Source organism: Pseudorasbora parva, chromosome 18 (genome assembly GCF_024679245.1).
Source record: "Pseudorasbora parva isolate DD20220531a chromosome 18, ASM2467924v1, whole genome shotgun sequence".
Taxonomy (NCBI): Eukaryota; Metazoa; Chordata; class Actinopteri; order Cypriniformes; family Gobionidae; genus Pseudorasbora; species Pseudorasbora parva.
This window is the reverse complement of record NC_090189.1, coordinates 21,325,728-21,345,911: the sequence shown is the minus strand read 5'-3', so window position 1 is coordinate 21,345,911 and position 20,184 is coordinate 21,325,728. Positions and strand designations below refer to the sequence as shown.

Here is a 20,184-nt window from a genome sequence, read left to right as displayed (position 1 = left end):
CGTCTTCAGAAGAAGGTGCTGAAGAATGGTATTAGGTATGTTGTGTGTATTGTGGTGTACCATTTCAGTCACACACACATACACACACACACACCCCTCGCTCCTCTCTGCTTGTGCACGCCGTCTCTGTTTGTTTTATTGTGGACTTGGCAGGGCGCCAGTCTGGGCCGCCTGCCACAGCCCAGGGTACAGTATGTACAGTGAATCTTGCGCCAGTTTTTTTTTTTCTGTGTTGTCTTTTTTTCAAATTATTGTCTGACAGCAGCGGTTGTGGTGGCTGTTTTGTTTTTTCAGGGGCTTGCGAGGCCTCACGTCCTGGAGTTTGGGTGGAAGTGCGCTGCGGTGAGGCTGATAATGGAAAAGTGCGTGTGTGTTTTTTTCCCTCTGGTTTAAGGTCAACATGGTCTGGGAGCTGTTGGGTAGTGAGGCAGCACAGCACTGAAGAAAAAAAAAGGGGGAAAAAAGTGACTCAGCCATTTGGAGCACGACTAGGCTATTAGTGTTATGTGAGCTTCCCTTGTGACTTCAAAGAGTGCAGAGCGTGGTCTGGGTAGGCTAGCCAAGGGACATATTTTGATCCATTTTTGAAAGGGGAGGAAAAGCTTTTCGGTGGGATTACAGATCAACATAGGCTATTTGGCATAAATAATCCATATTTTTAACTTAACTAAAAAAATATATATTAAAAAAAAAATATATATATATATATATATATATATATATATATATATATATATATATATATATATATATATATATATTAATCTGCTGCTCTAACAGACTGTATATGTTAGAGGTCAACAACTATTGTATTAATAACTTTTTTAAATCCATTTTTATATATTGTGTTTATTATTCATACATATTTTATATATATATATTTATATAATTATTACAGTTTCTTTTGCATAGTTTTAGGGTTTTCCATGTTGGCAGGGCATCTGACTAATTTGTTTAGCTTCATGCTTTTTGGCATAAATCATTTTTGGTTTTTTTAATCCATAACTGGCTGTTAGAACATTTAATACAAATAATAATAATTTATTTGCATTTTATATTCTTAAATTATGTACCGTGTGTTTTTATATACCGGTAATTAAATATATATTTAAAAATGCCTTTATGTATTTTTCCAGGATGTTATTCAGATGTCTAGCTTTATTTATTTGTTTGTTTGTTTGTTTGTTTTAATCTGAAGCTAAAATCTTTTGTAGTTTTTACAGTTTTTTTAGACAAACGGAAGGTCGAAGTAACTTGTGGCAGACAACATGGATAAAAGGCAGGCTCTTTCTTTTCTACTACTTTGGGCAAAGCTTGGTGAATTGAACTGTCCACACACATGCATACATGCACACGTACACTTGGGGACTGTGTGAACGCTCTCATTAGCAAGCCGAAGTGGCCGGTCTATGCTGATTAAGTCTGTGTGTTATTCTCCAGAGGGCCCAGCCAGTGGACCTCACTTGACTTCATTAGCTCAGTAGACTGAGAACGGTCTAACACAGCACGACCCCCTGTACACTATCTAGCAGCTCGCCATGCGCCTTTTCCATTGCAATCACACATATGCAACTATGGCTGATTTTGTTTTTTGATTTTTGTTTTTTTGATTAAAAGTTTTGTAACTCTTTCGTAACATAGAAGACACAAGATTCATTTTCCTGGCTATTGTGATCTCTCAGCTGTTGCTTTCAAGTTGACTTGCAAGCACATGGGCTTTTCATTCTTTTGATGACAGCGAATTAGCCGTTTCAATTATGGCTGTGTTACTTGGCCCGCAGGCTGTTCTTTAGCTCCATTGTTGCCGAGCTATTATCTTCGTTGTGTAGGAGCTTTTGTCAGCCCATTTCACATTGGTTTCCTGGTTCATGTCCTCAGCTGCATGTGTTGACACTGTGTTTAAGCACAGGAACAGTTCTCAGATCTGTGTCCTCGTTCTTCAAGGTGAGAGGATTCTTTTACTTGAGCTGCTTTCATTTCTCACCATAGCGTAATCTGTAGTCATAGTATGCCAACATTGTATTTTTTTTTATAATATAGAGCAGAGGTTCTCAACTGGATGTCTTAAGGTTTGGACATCAAGTGGCGACACAATGCAGTATTGCATTAATTATATTATTATAAACGCAATACAAATACAGACAGACAGACAGATATAATTATATAATCATTATTTTTAAACCATAGCAATGAATTTTTATTTAAAATATATTATAGTGATTTATATGTTTGTTACTTTATGTAATCAATAAAAATATTATTTAATAATGTATAATTTATTTAATATATACTCTGATAAGGGTAACAATTCTTATTATAATTTATTTGATATAACATTATTATTATTATTATTATTATTATTATTATTATTTATTTTAGGTCATTTTAAATTGCACCACATAAATGCCACTGCTCTAAACTGTAGCAAGTAGTTCTCCACACAAAAATCATTATCAGTGTGCTCTGTGATTTGTATTTTCTGGTACTTTGTTTAATTTTACATTCATGGTTTAAAGGATGAGGCCATGTTACACAACTTGCCCATGTTAGCTTTGACGAAGTGACGGGTAGATTCTTTTTTTTCATGTTGTTATTTATGTTTAACATTGGTCTTCCTCTCTGGTCCGTGACCCTGTCAAAACAGACCTGTGACCCATTTTTGGGTCATGACCCTCCAGTTAAGAACCACTGCAATAGGCGGCTGAATAGAGAACAAAAAAATGTGAGGCATGAAGGAAGAGGAAAAGAGAAGACACAGAGAGCGTTTCCTTTTCTCTCTCTCTCTCTCTCTCTCTCTCTCTCTCTCTCTCTCTCTCTCTCTCTCTCTCTCTCTCTCTCTCTCTCTCTCTCTCTCTCTCTCTCTCGCGCTCTCTCTCTCTCGCTCTCTCTCTCTCTCTCTCTCTCTCTCTCTGTCTCTGTCTCTGTCTCTGTCTCTCTCTCTCTCTGTCTCTCTCTCTGTCTCTGTCTCTCTCTCTCTGTCTCTCTGTCAGTGAGTGCCGGGCTCCCACAGTCTGGCCCCTCGCCAGCTCTTCCCTCACAGTGATGACATCATCAGCTGCCGGCAGGTCTGGATGTTCTGCCAACATTCCAGAGCGTTTATGATCGCTCGCAGATGTGAGTCCAGGAACATACTGTACCCAAACTAGAAATTAATGAAACTTGACTGCTTTCCAAGCCACATATTCCAAAATAGAGAGCCTGCAAATGGGACAGGAGGAGGGGTGGGATGGAAGAAAGGGCTCTAAATAAAGAGTGGGGGGAAAGAGGGAGAATGCCCTGGTGCTCAGTGCTCTCATGTAAATTCTTCACAGCAGCTGATAAAGCCCCCATCTCACCCTCCTCCTGTCCCTCCCTCCCTCATGTGCAATAGTCAGGGGAAGACGGGCTGCATGGATAAATGGCCTGAGCTTCTGTTTGGCCGTGTGCCCTAAGTTCTCTCTGGTGGTTTAAACCCATAATACTTTCCCTGACCTGTTGATGTACATTAAATCCCCATTTAAAACAGCGTTTGAATTATGTGCCACATAAATCCTCTGTTATAAGGTTCAGGAGAAATGATTACACAGGGAGGTAATGGCTCTGTAATTGTTTGACAAGTTTACATCCCATCAAAACGCTGACAGTTTATTCCCATGATAGCCAAGGGTGAGCTGTAAGTCCTTTTCTTTTTCTTCTCCTCCTCTGATGGGCCAGACATGATATATGTTAATGTTGTTTTTAATGTCTGTGGTTAATGTTTTAAGTAATGAACAGGAAATTATAAAAACACTCAGACTTGATTAAATCCCTAAATATATGATTTCATCCACCTCAAGTCTAGGTGTGATACTGAAAAGAAATGATGTATTATAAGTTATAATAAATAAAGATGAAATTGTGGTGTGAATTATTGCAAATTAGGACCAATAAAATACTAAGATGCGTATTTTGGAATTATGAATTTTATGCGAAATATATATTCATATAGTGGATATGCAGAGTATACCCCCCAATGAAAATAAATATCATCATAATCTAAGAATTAAAAAACACTTTATATTAAATGATTTAAATAATTTACAATTAAAGAAATGTATTTAAATGAAGACCACCTTTGCTATTATAATGCATTTATTTTGCACTTTAATTGGCCCCACTTTATATTAGGTGGCCTTAAGTACTATTTACTTACATAAAAAAATACGTACAATGTACTTACTGTGTTCAAATTGTATTGCAAAGCACTTTTGCTGATATTGGGTGGGATACAGGTAGAGTTAGGGACAGGTGTGGTGGTATGGGTGAGTTTAAGGGTAGGGTTAGGTGTAAGGGAAGTGTCAGCAGTGTAATTACAAATGTAACTATAAAAATGAATTACAGACAGTTACATGCAGGTATTTTTAAAATGTAAGTACAATGTAAAAACATGTATGTACACAATAAGTGTATTGTATCAAATGATTAAAATGTTACTACATAGTAGTTAAGAACACCTAATATAGAGTGGGTCCCTTTCATTTCTCTAGAGAGTTATGGAATATTCTGGTCCTGCATTTGTTATTAATGAAATCCAGTCATATTTGGAATGTCTCAATTATTTTTGCGCATTTCTTTGGCCAAATGAAGAAAAAAGCGGCTTTACAATAGGGTTTTTTCCGCCTTTTATGATGCTTCCATTTAAGGACGTTTGGTATTTGTTTCATTCCTCTGCCTCTTTTCATTGCAGCCATCATCTTGTTAACATTTTTCGATTAAAACATGGAATAAGCTCACACCAGCTATAATACCCTGTAAAAGATCCTGATCTTAGTCCTTTGTTGTTGGGTATTGCAGCTTTAAATCCCTTTGGTTGCTAAGTAGCAAGTGCCCCTGTGCTCTAATGGGCTGATTTGGTATTCAGCTCAATGCCGGGTCTTATTTTTGTATGCGAGACAAAGTGTTTTGATGGAGGGTGATTGCAGCAGCGTCTGGAGGCTGTTTGGGAGTTTTATGGGCTGTACAGTACACCGTGTGCCTTCTAAAACAGAACACAGGCGATTGAATTTTGGATTTGCTTCATCATTTCTCTCCTCTGAGCAGCCTCTGTCAAAAAGGGAGCGTAGCTGGAAGGGCACAGATTAATTTGTTCTGCTGGAAATGGGAGCGGTACAGCAAAACACACAAACACGCAATATGCACACGCACAACAAGTCTGAAAAATACGGCGAAACATACAGAGGTGCAACTACAATAAGCAATGCATTTAGTTCCTATTGGTTACAGTTGGAATGGATGGGTGGCTGTGAATTTAAATGATTCCATTATTGCATTATTGGTGATTTTTGGGATATTGGTGGGAAGGCAACACATACATTGACTGGCATAATGCATTTGACATGACACCTTTATATTATTATATGATTATAATATGTTATTTATTCTGGAAATATATGTATAATCTTCATTTGTTGGGGGTGTAACACGATACCCTCAAGTGACAAATTATCAGGTGATAATTTGATAAATATCACGATACTGAACTCACGATACGATATTATTGCAATAGTCCAAGACATATGGTAAAACGTTAACAAAACATGTAATGTTTATTTAAATGCTAAATGTAATATTCCATTGGAGGTGGAAATTAATAGGCTTGGACTCAATGCACCGGACTATGGTGACACCAGAATAAAAATATTCATGATTCTGAAGTAAGATGAATATATAGAATTATTTTAGACAAATATGCTTGCACTCTGTCACTGACTAGATTTAAAATAATGTAAGCCACTTTTACTGTTAGACATTTGGCATTATGAGGACCCACAAATATTCCCCCAGTGCAATATTATACGTTATACATATTCAACATTATATAGTAGTTTAATGTAGTACTGAAACGTGATTTCTTTTTTCACACACTCATTTTCACTCATTTTATAATTACAATATATATTTTGTCACTATCCATGAAACATATTATGAAGCATTTTTGTGTTGCAATATATTGTTACACCCCTAATATTTGTGTATTTTAGATATATATTATTAATATTAGTGTTTTATCAAAAAAAATTGATCCCTTTTAGTAAACTTAAAGGTACTTGCTGACTTTTTGGGACTTTAGCTTATTCAGCATAAAAATAGCTTATTCTAGAAGTTGACACATACATTTTTTATCACCGTGGATGTCATAACTCTGTCTAAAGCACCCACCGCTAGCCTAGCAGCACAAACACTGGAGGTAAACGGCTCTATCTAACCTACTGCTCAATAAGTGACAAAAAAATGTTGTGATGTGTATAGTTGCATTGTATACTAAGACCGACAGAAAATTAAAAGTTGCCATTTTCTAGACTGATAGGGCGGGGAACTACACTCTCATTCCTGTGTAGTAATCAAGTAACATTGCTGCCTTATCATGAGTGCAGCGGCGCAATATTACACAGCGTCTGGAAATAGTCCCCAGCATGATTTCTGAGCAAGCAGGTTGCCACATTGTTTAATGTTGACGGAAGTTAGCCTATTTTCAGGCGCTGCGTAATACCCATGGTACGGCAGAAAAGTTCCTGGATTATTACGCAGGAATGAGAGTGTAGCTCCTAGACATATCAGTCTAGAAAATTGCAACTTTTAATTTTCCGTCGATCTTAGTGGCTAGCGGTGGGTGCATCAGACAGAGTTATGGCACGCACGGAGATAAAAAATCAACCACATAGTTGACAAATCCACCACATAGTTCGTATGGACTTATCTAACTCTGGGGGATAAGTGAATAAGCTAAATTCCCAAAAAGTCAGCTTATTCCTTTTAAATATATAAATAACCAGTTATTATTTATTTATAATTACATTTTAAATTGTGTTAAATTACTTTTATTTGTACATTTTTATAATGGCTGTCATTTTTAGGCTATTACGGTCGAAATTGTTCACATTGTGGCAGGGTTCTCAGTAGTGTCTTACCCGAAAGGCCCTGTTATTGTTTTACGACACTAACAAACGTTGGACTCAATCCAATCTAGAAATCTGTTTTTAGCTGTATCTCAGTTTATATCCTGGTAAATCTTTATGGCGCTATTGCTTTCACCTCACTGATAGCTCTTTGTTGACATACGTACATATGAGGGAATGGCTTGACCTAATCCAGATTTCGTCACTCATTGACAACAATGAATAATGAATCAACATCAAAGTGATACCACCCTGCAAGTCCTGCAGATCTAACCGCGCATATCAGTCAAGTTTGGTTTGCGGGCATTTTAGGTCATTCTGATTTAAACCAGTTTGGTAAAAAAGCTGCAATTCTACCACCAGATTCCCAGCACTGGCAGAGTCCCTGGAAAAAATGATGATTTGTTTGTTTATTGGGTTTTGTTTGTGTTCAAAGATCAAGGCTTTGATTGCAGCTGTGAGCCAGTGGTTAAAATGCTGTGGTGTGGTGTGCTGTGCTGTGTTGTTGCTGGTAGTGTGTTGGAGGGGGCTGCTGGAGAGGAGGGGGTTTGTAAGGGGAGGCTAAATTTAAATTGTAATTGGCCGACTTCCACAAGCTTGCGGGCATTTTAATGAGTCATAATAACTTCATTTAAAACCAGCTGAGCAGAAAATAGATTGGAGAGAAGCCTGTGGCCAGTATGGATTTATTTTTTTATTTTTTTGTTGAGGCTGGACCCGCACTGCCAGGCCTGATGGGCCGCTGAGCAGACAGACATCCTTTGTGGATTTATCATATCGCTGTCCACTTTGCATTCAGATCATATTCGGACAGTTCCCACCAGCTTCATGCTCCATATCGAGCGCAGAGCAGTCAGACAGTGCACCCATTCATAAATTGAATACATCAAAACTCCTGTCAGTAGACATTCTAACTGTCTTTTTCTATCATATTAAAGTGGTGGTTAACTCAAGAATTAATCGGTGTGACTTTTTTTCTAGAACTGTTTTTGTCTATGCAATAGTCAATGGGGTCCAAAACAATAGTGGACCCCATTGACATTCATTATATGAAATATATCCTCTAAGGTTCTAGAGAAGAAACAAAGTCATATTGGTTTGGAATGGCATGAGGGTGATGAATAAATGTTTTTTTTGCTGAAATCACTGGAGTGGAAGCTGCAGGCATACGTTAGATCGTAAGTCTCTAAATTGGATGTTTTTATTCGTGGATAAAAAGTTATTTGCGAAGTGTCATTACAGAGCACAGTCTCGTAGATGCGAGGACATTAACGGCACCTCCTCCGTGACGGTGATTATTAGATTAAGATTAAGAGGGTCATCTGCTGCTGGAGTTGAAATAAATGGTGGAATCTGTGCCAGTCCAATTGAGTTTGAGTGAAGCGAGCGAGCACACCTCTACGGCAGAGGCTCTGTGCGCACTGCCGCAGGTTAAGAAGGGCCCTCTAGCGTGAAACGCACATTCACGCACATTCACAGCACTGTCGAAACCCTTCAGTGCCGCCACCCACCGATGCCTCACCTGGCCTTTATCTCGGCTGAGGCCATGAAGACAGAGTGTGTGCTCTTGTGTGATAAATGCCTGAATTCTGCTTATCCCATTCAAAAGCATCTGTTTCCGCCTGCCCTTCTCTCTCTCTCCCGGGGGGCTTCTTTTTCGAGACCCTTACATCTTATATCCTCCATGTATAGACGTGTACAGCATGTTTCTAGGTTTTCTTTCTGAGTAAATGTGGCAGCAGTGAGGTTTTTATTTTTAAATACTTTGACGTCTGAGGAATGCCCCCCCTTAGCACGAACAAAAAAAGCTGTTTAAGTCACCTAAGAAAATCCCATTGTTCCTCTGTATGCTTGTTTGTGGGTCAGTTCAACATAAAGAGCATTGTTGCAAGTAGATATATTCTGGATGAAATATGATTTGTTTCTGCGTAATGGCAATAAAAGTAAATACTCTCCCAGGCACATTTTTTCATCTTGTTGCGTTAGCTCGGCCGATTGCTTTGGGAAACTTTTAGATCAATTTCTTAGCGCAGATTAAAAAGCTATGAATCCCATTTATGGAAGAGCTCCCTTATGAAATGCTCTTTGAAACTTTCATATTTTGGCTGAAGAGTGAATCAGACGCTAAGCAAAGATCTGCCGACGGCGCTTTCATGTAAAAGAAAAAAAAAAGATAAAAGCAGTCCCATCTGGAAGTAGCCAGGACACACAAGGGTTGCTTTTATGCTATCCATTCCACTGGGAGGTTCAACATGAAAAGCAGCCGTGGATATTGTGTTATTACTGTTGCAAACACGTCTGTGGATCAGAATACTAATCCCGGGCCCGTCCAAACAATTTCGGCGCTAAAGAAAAACACCTCTATCTGAGGCACTTTGAAACCGTCTGTGGCGACACGTAATTAATGTTTAATGGGCAACTACTGACAGGACAAAACCTTCTGAGACACTGTGGTGCTATTGTATAAAAACATTGTTCTCTGGAAAAGCATCATTTTATATTATATAACAGACTTGAAGTGTTTCCAATATGAGCTTGTAAATTTTTTTAACTGATTGTACAGAAATTGTACGTGCAGAGCGAAAGAAAATGAAGAGGAAGTCAGTGTATCTGGAACGAGTGTGAGGACGTTGTAAAAGGTTTTAGTGAGGAAGTTAAAGGGGGTGTCGCGCAGTCGACGTTTGTGAAGAAAAGACGTTTATGGAACTAACTTTTTCCTCTTTTTTTCTTCTGCCATCACCCTCTTTCTCTTCCCCTTTCCTTTTTTTAAGTCAAGGATGGTTCCTGCTCTCTTAAAATTATTAAAAATCTTGTGACCTAATGGAAAGAGAGATCAGGGCCAATGGCGCTAATGGCCGTTTATTCATGAAACAAAGTACGTACAAAATACACAATGTTTTCAAATGGATTACTTTCCGGTTTTGAACCTGAAGCTGGTGAACTTTTCATCGGGGACAAATCAATTCAAATCAAGTGATAAAAAAGAACTATTGAACTCCTAAGATCTATTAAACTCACTGTGTTTGCATTTCTTCCTGTTGGATATTTTTTAATGTTCAGTGTGGTTGTTCCTGTTGGTCACCATTGGAGTCACTCAAACTTGCCTTCTTATGGGGGGTGGGGGACCCTAACACCCCTCTATCGCATGCCTGTGTTAAATGTGGAACAGTTTAATAATGACCCGTACTATGTGGTTGTGTTCTAGTTGCTGTCCCATAGGTCGTTGTGTAGCCCGTCACCCCTCCCCCACACCCCTGACCTGGACCTTAATAAACTAGAGAGTGCCTTTGACAATGTGTGACTTGAAAGCAGGAAATAATGGGCACTAAATGTTAAATCTTTACAGGTTATTGACCTGTGGAGCATACATGGGCTCTGTTAACTATGTGCAGCCTGACGCTGACTGCCTAGCACTTCTGTACAGCTCATTTTACTGTGCTAGCACTTTGCCAGTTACTGGTTAGCGCTTCTCACATCGCTGTCACGACTCGGGACCCCCTTTAAGTACTCAAACCATAATTTAAAGTAAGATGCCCTGGGATTCATTTATTTATTTATATTTCGATTCGATTTATTGGCAGTCACCTGACATCAGTGGGTCTCATTCTTTTCACATGATTGCCCTTAACATACAATTAATAATTACAATAAATGTATATAGTTTAGTCAATCAACTAATGGACCACTAGGAATCCTCCACGGACCTCAGTTTGAAAACCACTGTTAAATTGATGCGACCCATCCAATTATATTTCAGGACCTGGATTCACCCTCCATGCTCATGAAAGGCAAATAAGGAAAGAGCAGAACCGGCCTCCCACTGCTCTGCACCCAGCAGTAAAGGCATTTACAGCACTGTAAAGACGGCTCAATTGTCGCATCCAGTGGTTGGTTGAAGTTTCGGTGGTCGTTTGGGGAAAGGGTTCACCGCATGGTCAGGCTCTCAGGTTCTCATGTGATTAAATAAAAGAGGGCTGGAGGTATCACTCGTTTTCAGCCAACCTCACTGGTATTGATCAGACAGAGGCAGATCATTTCTTGCCCTTTCTTTCTCTGTGTGCATGTTAAACTTTTTAAGAAGCACTTTTTTTTCATTCTTCTTTCACAATTCAGATTTTCAAAATTGACTTGTCTCTAGGTTACATGACCAATTAGTTGAGTAATGCAGGTTCAAAAATGTAACACTCGTTGCACGAGATGCTTAAAAAAACACAGCCAGAGATGTCTGTCTCTATGCGTATGACCTAGTCATCTCTCATGACCCATCCATATGCCTTACCTTAATAATATGCTTGGTTAGTGGTTGCATATATGAAGTAATAACACTTTACAATTTGGTTTGATATGTTAGAATTAGTTAATGCAATAGGAAAACTTATCTAAATTAACGATGTAAAATATGTCAATGTTATACATTTGCAACTTTTGTGTTAATGGTTATAATATATGCATGTTAAATATACAATTAAATGTCGTTTAAAAGTTTGCAAGGTTTTTTTTAAATAGAAATTCATACTTTTATTCAGCAAGGATGCAATAAATTGATCAAAAGGGACAATAAAGATTTATAATGTTAGAAATGATTACTATTTCAAATAAATTCTGTTCATCAAAGAACCCTTCAAAACCACACAATTTTTTCCACACGTTTACATTACATTTTAAAAGGTGTTGCAATGGAAAACAGTCATTTTAAATAGTTTTTTGCGATATTACAGTTTTATTGTATTATAAGTAAATAAGTGCTGCCTTGTTGACCTTGGAGAGACGACTTTCAAAAACACTTGCAGACCCCAAACTTTTTTGATGTTGAATTAACATCCAACTGTATTCATCTGTACTATAAAATTGTTCTTCATTATTAGCTCATGATCCCTAATTCATTAACTAAACCTTTTAAAGTGTTACCAAAGTAATGAATAATTTTGGATTCGACTTCCATATCACATACTGTATACTTCCCAATGTAGATCAGCATCCCCTTGTGTATATATGCTGGCATCAATGCACTAAGCAGCAATTCTACGAATCCCACCTCAGTTTTGGTGGTGACTTAAACAGGCGAACCATGGTGAGATGCTAGAGGCTCCGCTCATTTCCTGCCACTTCACACCAGGCTAACCCTACAGGTTCCTCCCAAGCCCAGCTCCTGTTTCCTCCACTTCTGAAAGCCCTTTGTCCTGTAACTATACCATTGGGAAAGCTGCCCAGAGTTATAATTTAAGGGACCATGGCCTGAAGAAAAAGGTGGAAAAAGAGGCGAGAAAGGAAGAGGAAAACATGTAGAACCTTTCACCTTTTGTTGCATTGGAAGGGTTAGCCTGCCACACCAGGGTCATGTGCAGACATTTAGCTTTTTTTCCATATGCTATTTGCTTTGTTTCTGCATGTGGATTGTACAACATGTGTTTAAGAGTCCCACACACTGAAGAGGCATCCGTCTGCACGTTATTAATAGGTCTATGTATATGTGCATCTTTGTGAACTGAAATGCACTGAGTATATCCTGGGCTAGACAGCTGAAATGATGATGTTGTACATGGAGAGAAAAAGAGCTGGACTGAGTGTGACCTGCTGGCCAGATAAATTGGTCTACTGGCAAAATGGATTAAGAGCTTTAATGCAGGCTAAAAAACAAGTGAATGAATGTGCAACACTGTGCTCATTTTGAGCAGATAAATTTAGAAGCCTCTTTGATGTGAAAGTGTGTTTAGCAAGTCAATATTTGTCTGCTTTGGTCTGTCCCGAGACGTCCTCTGTCTGCGCACCAGACCGTGAAGCTATCAGAAGAAGCCTAGAAATCCTCAGTGTTTATCTCCTTTGCTATTCTTTCTGTTCTCTGAGAAGGCTATATAAATATTAACCAGCTGACTTTTCTTCATTTTCTGATAGTAGCGTAATCTACTGTATAGTGTCTGGGAAAATAAATATATGCTGCTCTATTTCTCTAACTGTGTGTCTGTGTATATGGTTACAGAAAAAAGTAAAATATTGGTCTTTTTAGTGAAAATCTGTGAATCTGTCTTTTTTTTTCTTCAGAAATCGTCACGTAAGATTCCCTTATTTTAACGGTCGTCTTTGTGCTGCATTGGACCAAAGCTGTGATGCCCTATTTGCAAACAAATGACTCTTATAAATGGTTCTTTTTAATGATTCCATTTAAACAATTCGTTAAACAGACTTCCAATGAAGTTAGTGGTTTGAATCAGACTCATTTACTCCGTGAATCGTTCAGAGGTTTTAAGGAGTTCACAACTGACTCATTTGCTGAACGGTGAATCATTTTTCAATTATGTGTACATTTATATTTGTCGGACTTGCCATAAGACTGTGCTTATTCTTTTAAAATTCATCACATTTGTTTAGGATAAATATAAAACTGACTTTTTTTTGTTCATCGAGTCACCTGAAATGCTTTTTTTTCTTTTCTTTTTTTCTACTGTACCTGTAAACACTCAATCTCTGCATTAGATTGTGGTATAACATGATATAACATGCATGGGCAACAGTGCTTCTGAACAAATAAAAAAGTCTTAATTAAGTTTCCTCTAAAATGCTTAATTTTTAAGAGCCAGTGGCTCACGTGATCATGCTACACAATGTAAACACACGCCAGTATGCTTGCGTGAACGTGTGCATTTTTAAGAGGGGAATCTGGCAGTCTCCCAGCATTTTTGTCTTGCTTGATAAAAAAAATTGCTCTGCCTGCGGTACACATCTAGTCGTGAGGGAACACACAGTTCCTGGCTGTCCTTTCCAATTGGCAGTCTCTGTACTGTTCTGTGACTGATAAGAGGATAGTGTAAATAAAACTGTACAGCACAGCTCGTTACCGCTAAAGGAAAAGGGAGAGCACGCTGTCTGTACTCATTGTTCTGACGGCACTGTTTTTCCTTTTTATATGGATTTTGTGCTCTCTTTTTTTTGTACGGAGTGTGCTGTCTTATATAACGCATTTGTGTAGGCTCACCGAACAGCAAGGTTTTTTTTTTTCAGTTTTGTTTGTGCTGTATTTGTCTACTCATGTTCCCGCTTCCAAGCGACAAGGGGGGGAGGCGTCTGATCAGAGTGTGTGATGAGAATCCACCTTTATAGCATTAGACAATGTGCTTGTTCACAGGTCTTTCCATTACAGCTGTGCTCTAGTATCACTCTCTTCAGGGACTCATCAACAAAGGCAGCGCGGCCCCACTGCTGGGTAATCTGAAGCTGGATGTTTGCCGCAGCTCCCGTAAAAGGCTCCAGTTGCACTCGCGTCATTTTATTCATGTGCACGGCCGACGCAAACGAGACCGAACGACGCGGCATCCTCCTCGGAAACAGTAGATCCCAGGCTTTCAGTTGTGCAATACATTCAGAGAAGGGAAGTGAAAAAGGAACGGCCCTTGGCACGTGGCACCTCTCCTCCACTTGTTGGGAGCCACGGTTGTGTAAGGACCCATTATGTCAGGTTCGGCATCGCTGTGGCAACTTCAAGAGAAGGAGGGAGGAAGTGGTAGTTGCTAGAGAGTGATTCTCTTTTGTTGTTTGTTGTTCTTTTTTGCTGGAGAGGCAGTTATTTCTAGCTCATCCTCTCTCTCTTTGTCTTTGGTGGGAAGGGGTTTAAAAGTGGGGTATGAATGCTGCCAAATCTGAGGAAGGTTTTTTTTTCTTTCTTTCTGTTCATGCTTAACAAGAAAGTCACTATTGACAGGAGAGACTAGAATTTATCACTTTAATTCCATGACTTTTGCCGGGCCTGGAAGCACGCTCCTGCTGGGTGGCTGGATGTTGTCACCCCCTGTGAGATAATGACCTGCTTCAATAAGCTGCCGTTTATGTTGTGGGGTGGGTTGTAGGGCCTGGCTTCTCCCTCTCTGCCACTTAAGGTGGTGATCAATGTCCCGCTGGCCCTCTATCTCAAGCTGCTTTAGTTTTTTGGACTTTCCTGCTCCATGGCCAAATGTCAGACCTGCTCAACACCAGGACTGGACAAAATATATCAACTCTATCTGTGTGTACATCTGTACATCTATCTGTCTAGCATTCTTTCTGTCTGACTGTCTGGTGTTCTGTCTTTCTGTCTGTCTAGAGTTCTGTCAGACAGAAAGACAGAATGCTACACAGACAGAAAGACAGAATACTAGACAGTATTTTCTGTATGTCTACAGTTCTGTATGTCTAGCGTTCTGTCTTTCTAACTAGCATTTTGTCTGTATGTCTAACTTTCTGTCTGTCTGTCTAGCGTTCTGTCTTTCTGTCTGTCTGTCTGTCTAGTATTCTGTCTAGAGTTCTGACTGTATGTCTAGTGTTCTTTCTGTCTTACTGTCTAGCATTCTGTCTTTCTGACTGAGTAAGGTTCTGTCTGTATGTCTAGCATTTTGTCTTTCTGTCTGACTAGTATTCTGTCTTTCTGTCTGTGTAGCACTCTGTCTTTCTCTCTGTCTAGAGTTCTGTCTGTATGTCTAGCGTTCTCTCTGTCTGATTGTCTAGCATTCTGCCTTTCTGACTATGTAAAGTTCTGTCTGTATGTCTAGTATTCTTTCTTTCTGGCTGTGTAAGGTTCTGTCTTTCTGTCTGACTGTCTAGCGTTCTGTCTTTCTGACTGTTTAGTTCTGTCTGTCGGATTGTGTAGCATTATGTCTGTCTAGCATTCTGTCTGTCTGTGTGTCTAACATTCTGTCTGTCTGGTTCTGTTGGTCTGTCAGGGTTCTGTTCGTCTGTTTAAGGTTCTGTTCGTCTATTTGGGGTTCTGTTCGTCTGTCTAGAGTTCTGTTTGTCTGTTTAGGGTTCTGCTCATCTGTCAGGGTTCTGCTCATCTGTTTAGGGTTATGTTCATCTGTTTGGGGTTCTGTTCGTCTGTTTGGGGTTCTGTTCGTCTGTTTGGGGTTCTGCTCGTCTGTTTGGGGTTCTGTTCATCTGTTTGGGGTTCTGTTCGTCTGTTTGGGGTTCTGCTCGTCTGTTTGGGGTTCTGTTCATCTGTTTGGGGTTCTGTTCGTCTGTTTGAGGTTCTGCTCGTCTGTTTGGGGTTCTGTTCATCTGTTTGGGGTTCTGTTCGTCTGTTTAGGGTTCTGTTCGTCTGTTTAGGGTTCTGTTCGTCTGTTTGGGGGTCTGTTCGTCTGTTTAGGGGTCTGTTCGTCTGTTTGGGGTTCTGCTCGTCTGTCTAGGGTTCTGCTAGTCTGTTTGGGGGTCTGTTCGTCTGTCTAGGGTTCTGTTCGTCTGTTTAGGGTTCTGTTCGTCTGTTTGGGTTTTTTGTCTCTTTGGGGTTCTGTTTGTCAGTTTGTTTGTTTGTTTTTGTCTGTTTGGGGTTGTGCTTGTCTGTCTAGGGTTCTGTTCGTCTGTTTAGGGTTCTGTTCGTCTGTTTGGGATTCTGTTTGGGATTCTGTTTGGGATTCTGTTTGGCGTTCTGTTCGTCTGTTTTGGGTTCTGTTCGTCTGTTTAGGGTTCTGTTAGTCTGTTTGGGGTTCTGTTCATCTGTTTAGGGTTCTGTTCATCTGTTTGGAGTTCTGTTAAGGGTTCTGTTCGTCTGTTTGGAGTTCTGTTTGAGGTTCTGTTCGTCTGTTTGGGGTTCTCAGACCCCCAACTGAGCTTGCCATTGAATGAGACACCTGGCTACAACGCGAGTCTGACGGATGAAAGGAAGCAAGCTTAGTGTTCAATTCAAGCATGGCCGTAGATTACGATCGGGACGGGGGGACGTGTCTCCTGCACTTTAAAAAAAGTGTATTTTCATTCCCCGCACTTTTACTGGGTCTCCCCGATCCTAGTCGACCCGCTCCTAGCGGGATTCGAACCGGCGTTACCTGCGTAAGGGCGGGCAAGTTAACAGGGTCGCTAAAGACCGCTTTTTCTAACCTCGGTTAATTGCGCTCTTCTTGAGGTCACGGGCAAGTGTATTTATACATCAATTTGAATACATCAAGATTTAAATTCAGAGACAAAAAAATGACCTGTCGTTTTATTCATATCTAAATATGAGGAGGGCGCTCTAACAGAAAGTCCAAAAGCGGATTCGTTGAAACTTACTGCCACGCTGGAGCTGCAGCTGAAGGAAAACAATCGTTATATCTCAATGTAGGCTATTTATTGACAATAAAGTAGGCCTATATCATATGAATAATGCAGTGCTAACTGACAGCTTTTTAAATGTTTATCTTCTGCTCACCAAAGCTTCATTTATTTAATCAAAAATACAGTTAAAACAGTAATATTGTGAAATACCATTACAAATGAAAAAAAGCCTTTTTTCCATGTGAATATAGTAAAGTGTAATTTATTCATGTGATCAAAGCTGAATTTATCATCATTACTCCAGTCTTCAGTGTCACATGATCCTTTAGAAATCATTCTCATATGAGGATTTCATAATCAAGAAAACAGATGTTGTGGAAACCATGATAAATTTAATTTTTCAGGATTCTTTGATGATAGAAAGTTCAATGGACAGCATTTATTTGTATTTATTAAATAACTTATTATCTTTTGTAATATTAAAAATATCACTTGTGATCAATTTAATGTAGCCTATGTCTGATCAACAAAAGTATTAATTTCTCTATTTTTTATTTTACCACAAATGTTTGAATTGTATGGTGGTTTCCACAAAAATGAAGCAGCACCATGAGCAGCAAAACTTTTCAACACTGAAAATAATCATAAATGTTAGTTGACTGCAGTAAATATGAGAAATTCAGCTTTGATCACAGAAATAGCGAACAGGTGTACATCAGATGACTACACACAAGTAACCAGTTCTGAGGTTTGTCTGTCACAGTTCTTCTTAATATGCAATTGATATTGAATTACCACAACATTTAGTGGCATGATGTGACCACAGGTAGCATAGATGTTAGATTTCTTGAGCCATTTATGAGGAACTTCTTTGTGCCACATTTAAAAGTTTATTGCTGAGTGGAATCATCTGCTAGGGGAAAAAAAGTTTCCTATTGCCTGAGAGTACAGTATGTTTTGTAACTTTACAGTGGTTGCGAAATGGACTTTGGTTAGCTTTTTTTTATTTTTTTTATCTGAGCTATGATTTCCTGTTGTGCTTGTGGAGTTGGTAAGACACAACAACGAGAGCAGACAGCTCTGTCACACATTTTAAAAACTCCCTTTTGATTGAGCAGATAAATAGTGTAAATGTGATAGTGTTTCTGCTTAATTCTGATTTATAGATCAGATGGTATATTAACATCCTGTGGTCTCGCAGTTCCTGCTAGTGTCCTGTTGCAACATCAGAACTTACTATGCAGATGGAAAATGCATTGCTTCTTGTTTTTATTTTCTATGTGAATTGTGTTTGACAACATTTGTTATTTTAGTGAAAGTGCCTTGAATGCTAAATCCCTGATGATGCATTGCTTAAACTGCACAGTGCACACAAAATCAACTTCTGGCATATGTATCCTCCAAAATACATTGTAAACACTCTGTTTTTGCCAGCAAGTTTTATTGAAGCAAATCCAGCAGACTTCTAATTCACAGGCACTGAATCGTTTCAACTATTCCTGGGGTTCAAATAGGAGCTATGACACCATGCACCACTCAAGGACCCCCAGAAGGATGTAGATTGGAATAACTCATGCATTTTTTTTTTCTTGTAGCTGGTGAGAAAGCCATCGTCTGTGACCAGTGTGGAGCTCAGTTCCAGAAGGAAGATGCTCTAGAGGCCCACCGGCAGATCCACACAGGTGCAACACAAACACGAATCCGCTCTGCACACATCAAACACACTCAAAAGTACAGCCAGCTACTGTACTAGTTTGTCTGTGAGGGCTCATATCCTTTGAAAGACGCTTGCATTTAAAGGTGCACTATGTAACTTTTCCATTCGCTAAAGGTCGCCTATTCAAAACAAAGGCTTAGTTTGATGACACCAAGTTTGAGTGCAAAATCTTGAGACATCGTCTTCAGTTCACAGCCGGTAGAAAATGATAGGACTTGGGCAGAAGTGTGGATGCGATTATTAAAGTTACTGTAGTATGAGGCTGAGCCGGACCTAGTGTTGTGGGAGCTGAGCAGGGCCGCTAGAGTTATTGTTAATAAGAAGAACGTGTAACACAACTCACAAGCAGCGGGACTTTTATTATGCCACAATCGTCTGCGCCATTTTCGCTTTTCCGGTCATGAGTTTGTGGTACAATTTGGTACAATGCAACCGTGTTTATCATATTAAATACATTTCAGTGTCTTGAAAATGTATGACGTTACTATGTATGTTTGTTCAGCGGCTGCTGTGACACTTGTTGCACACTGCACTAAGTTTTTAAGAGTAAGAAGTAAGAAAAACGTTTCTGCAAAATAAAACCAACCGGTAATGCAGATACGACGCAACTGACAGGCGACTCCGTCACACATCGTGGTTCTTTTGTTAAAATAAGAATTTTCTCATGATTTACAGATAGGATATTGTAAGTACTCAACTGAACAAAATATATATCACTGGGCTGGTGGGTTTTGGATATTTTACTGAAACATTTTTACATGGTGCACCTTTAATGAGAGAAATTATTACTTTACACTATACAGACACGCACATTTTACATGCACACGGTTGTGGCCAAAATTGAGAGAACCTGACAGATCTGAAAATGTTGACCTTTTTTCCTCAAGAACATGATTTAAATTCATAATGTTCATAATGCAAAACATGCAGATGGTTGCTCTGACCATCAAATATTAAATTAAATGAGACGTACTGTTTTTATCCACTTTTAACTTTAATATTTATGTCCACCTTTTGCAACACTAATTTCATCCCATGCATTCTGCAACTAAAGCCAAAGTCTTTTCTATTAGTGTGCAATAGACCTGTTCATTTTTTTTCCCAACTTGCCCCAAATGTGCCTGATGATTTTGAGGCCCGGAATTTGAGGTGGCCCGTTCATCATTTTCAATGTTCCAGTAGAATCCTTCTATCACAGGTGATAGAACATTGTGAATAATCTATACAAATATAGTTTAAAATATATTTATATTTACAACACAAGCAATTTAATACAGTATATCACATTGTAAACCATTTGTGTTCTGGGACGAAAAGTTAGCTGTGTGTTTACTTGCAGAACGTGGTAAACAATCAGCCACTTTGGTTATTTATAAATGAATAAAGCATCGAGTCTCGATCATGTGTTTGAAGAGTTGTCCAACAACTTCTTGGGACACGCGGTGACAGATAAACGTTTAATGGAGGAGGTGAAAGGCAATCCACCTGCTATGGGGTTAAAACTGCCAACCAGCCCTAACAATTACGCACATACATACCTGCTTGTCATTCTATGCAGACAAA

At 39.1% G+C, this 20,184-nt stretch overlaps 1 protein-coding gene across 4 annotated transcripts in view; it reads left to right on the top strand.

Moving 5' to 3' along the window:
* Positions 1–20,184, top strand: part of zbtb16a (zinc finger and BTB domain containing 16a) — a 132,799-nt gene that overhangs the window by 77,553 nt on the left and 35,062 nt on the right. For all 4 annotated transcript variants that reach the window (XM_067422692.1, XM_067422691.1, XM_067422693.1 and 1 more), the window contains one exon: positions 18,500–18,586. In XM_067422692.1, coding sequence (XP_067278793.1) covers positions 18,500–18,586 — 87 coding nt within the window. The remainder of the gene's footprint in view (positions 1–18,499; positions 18,587–20,184) is intronic.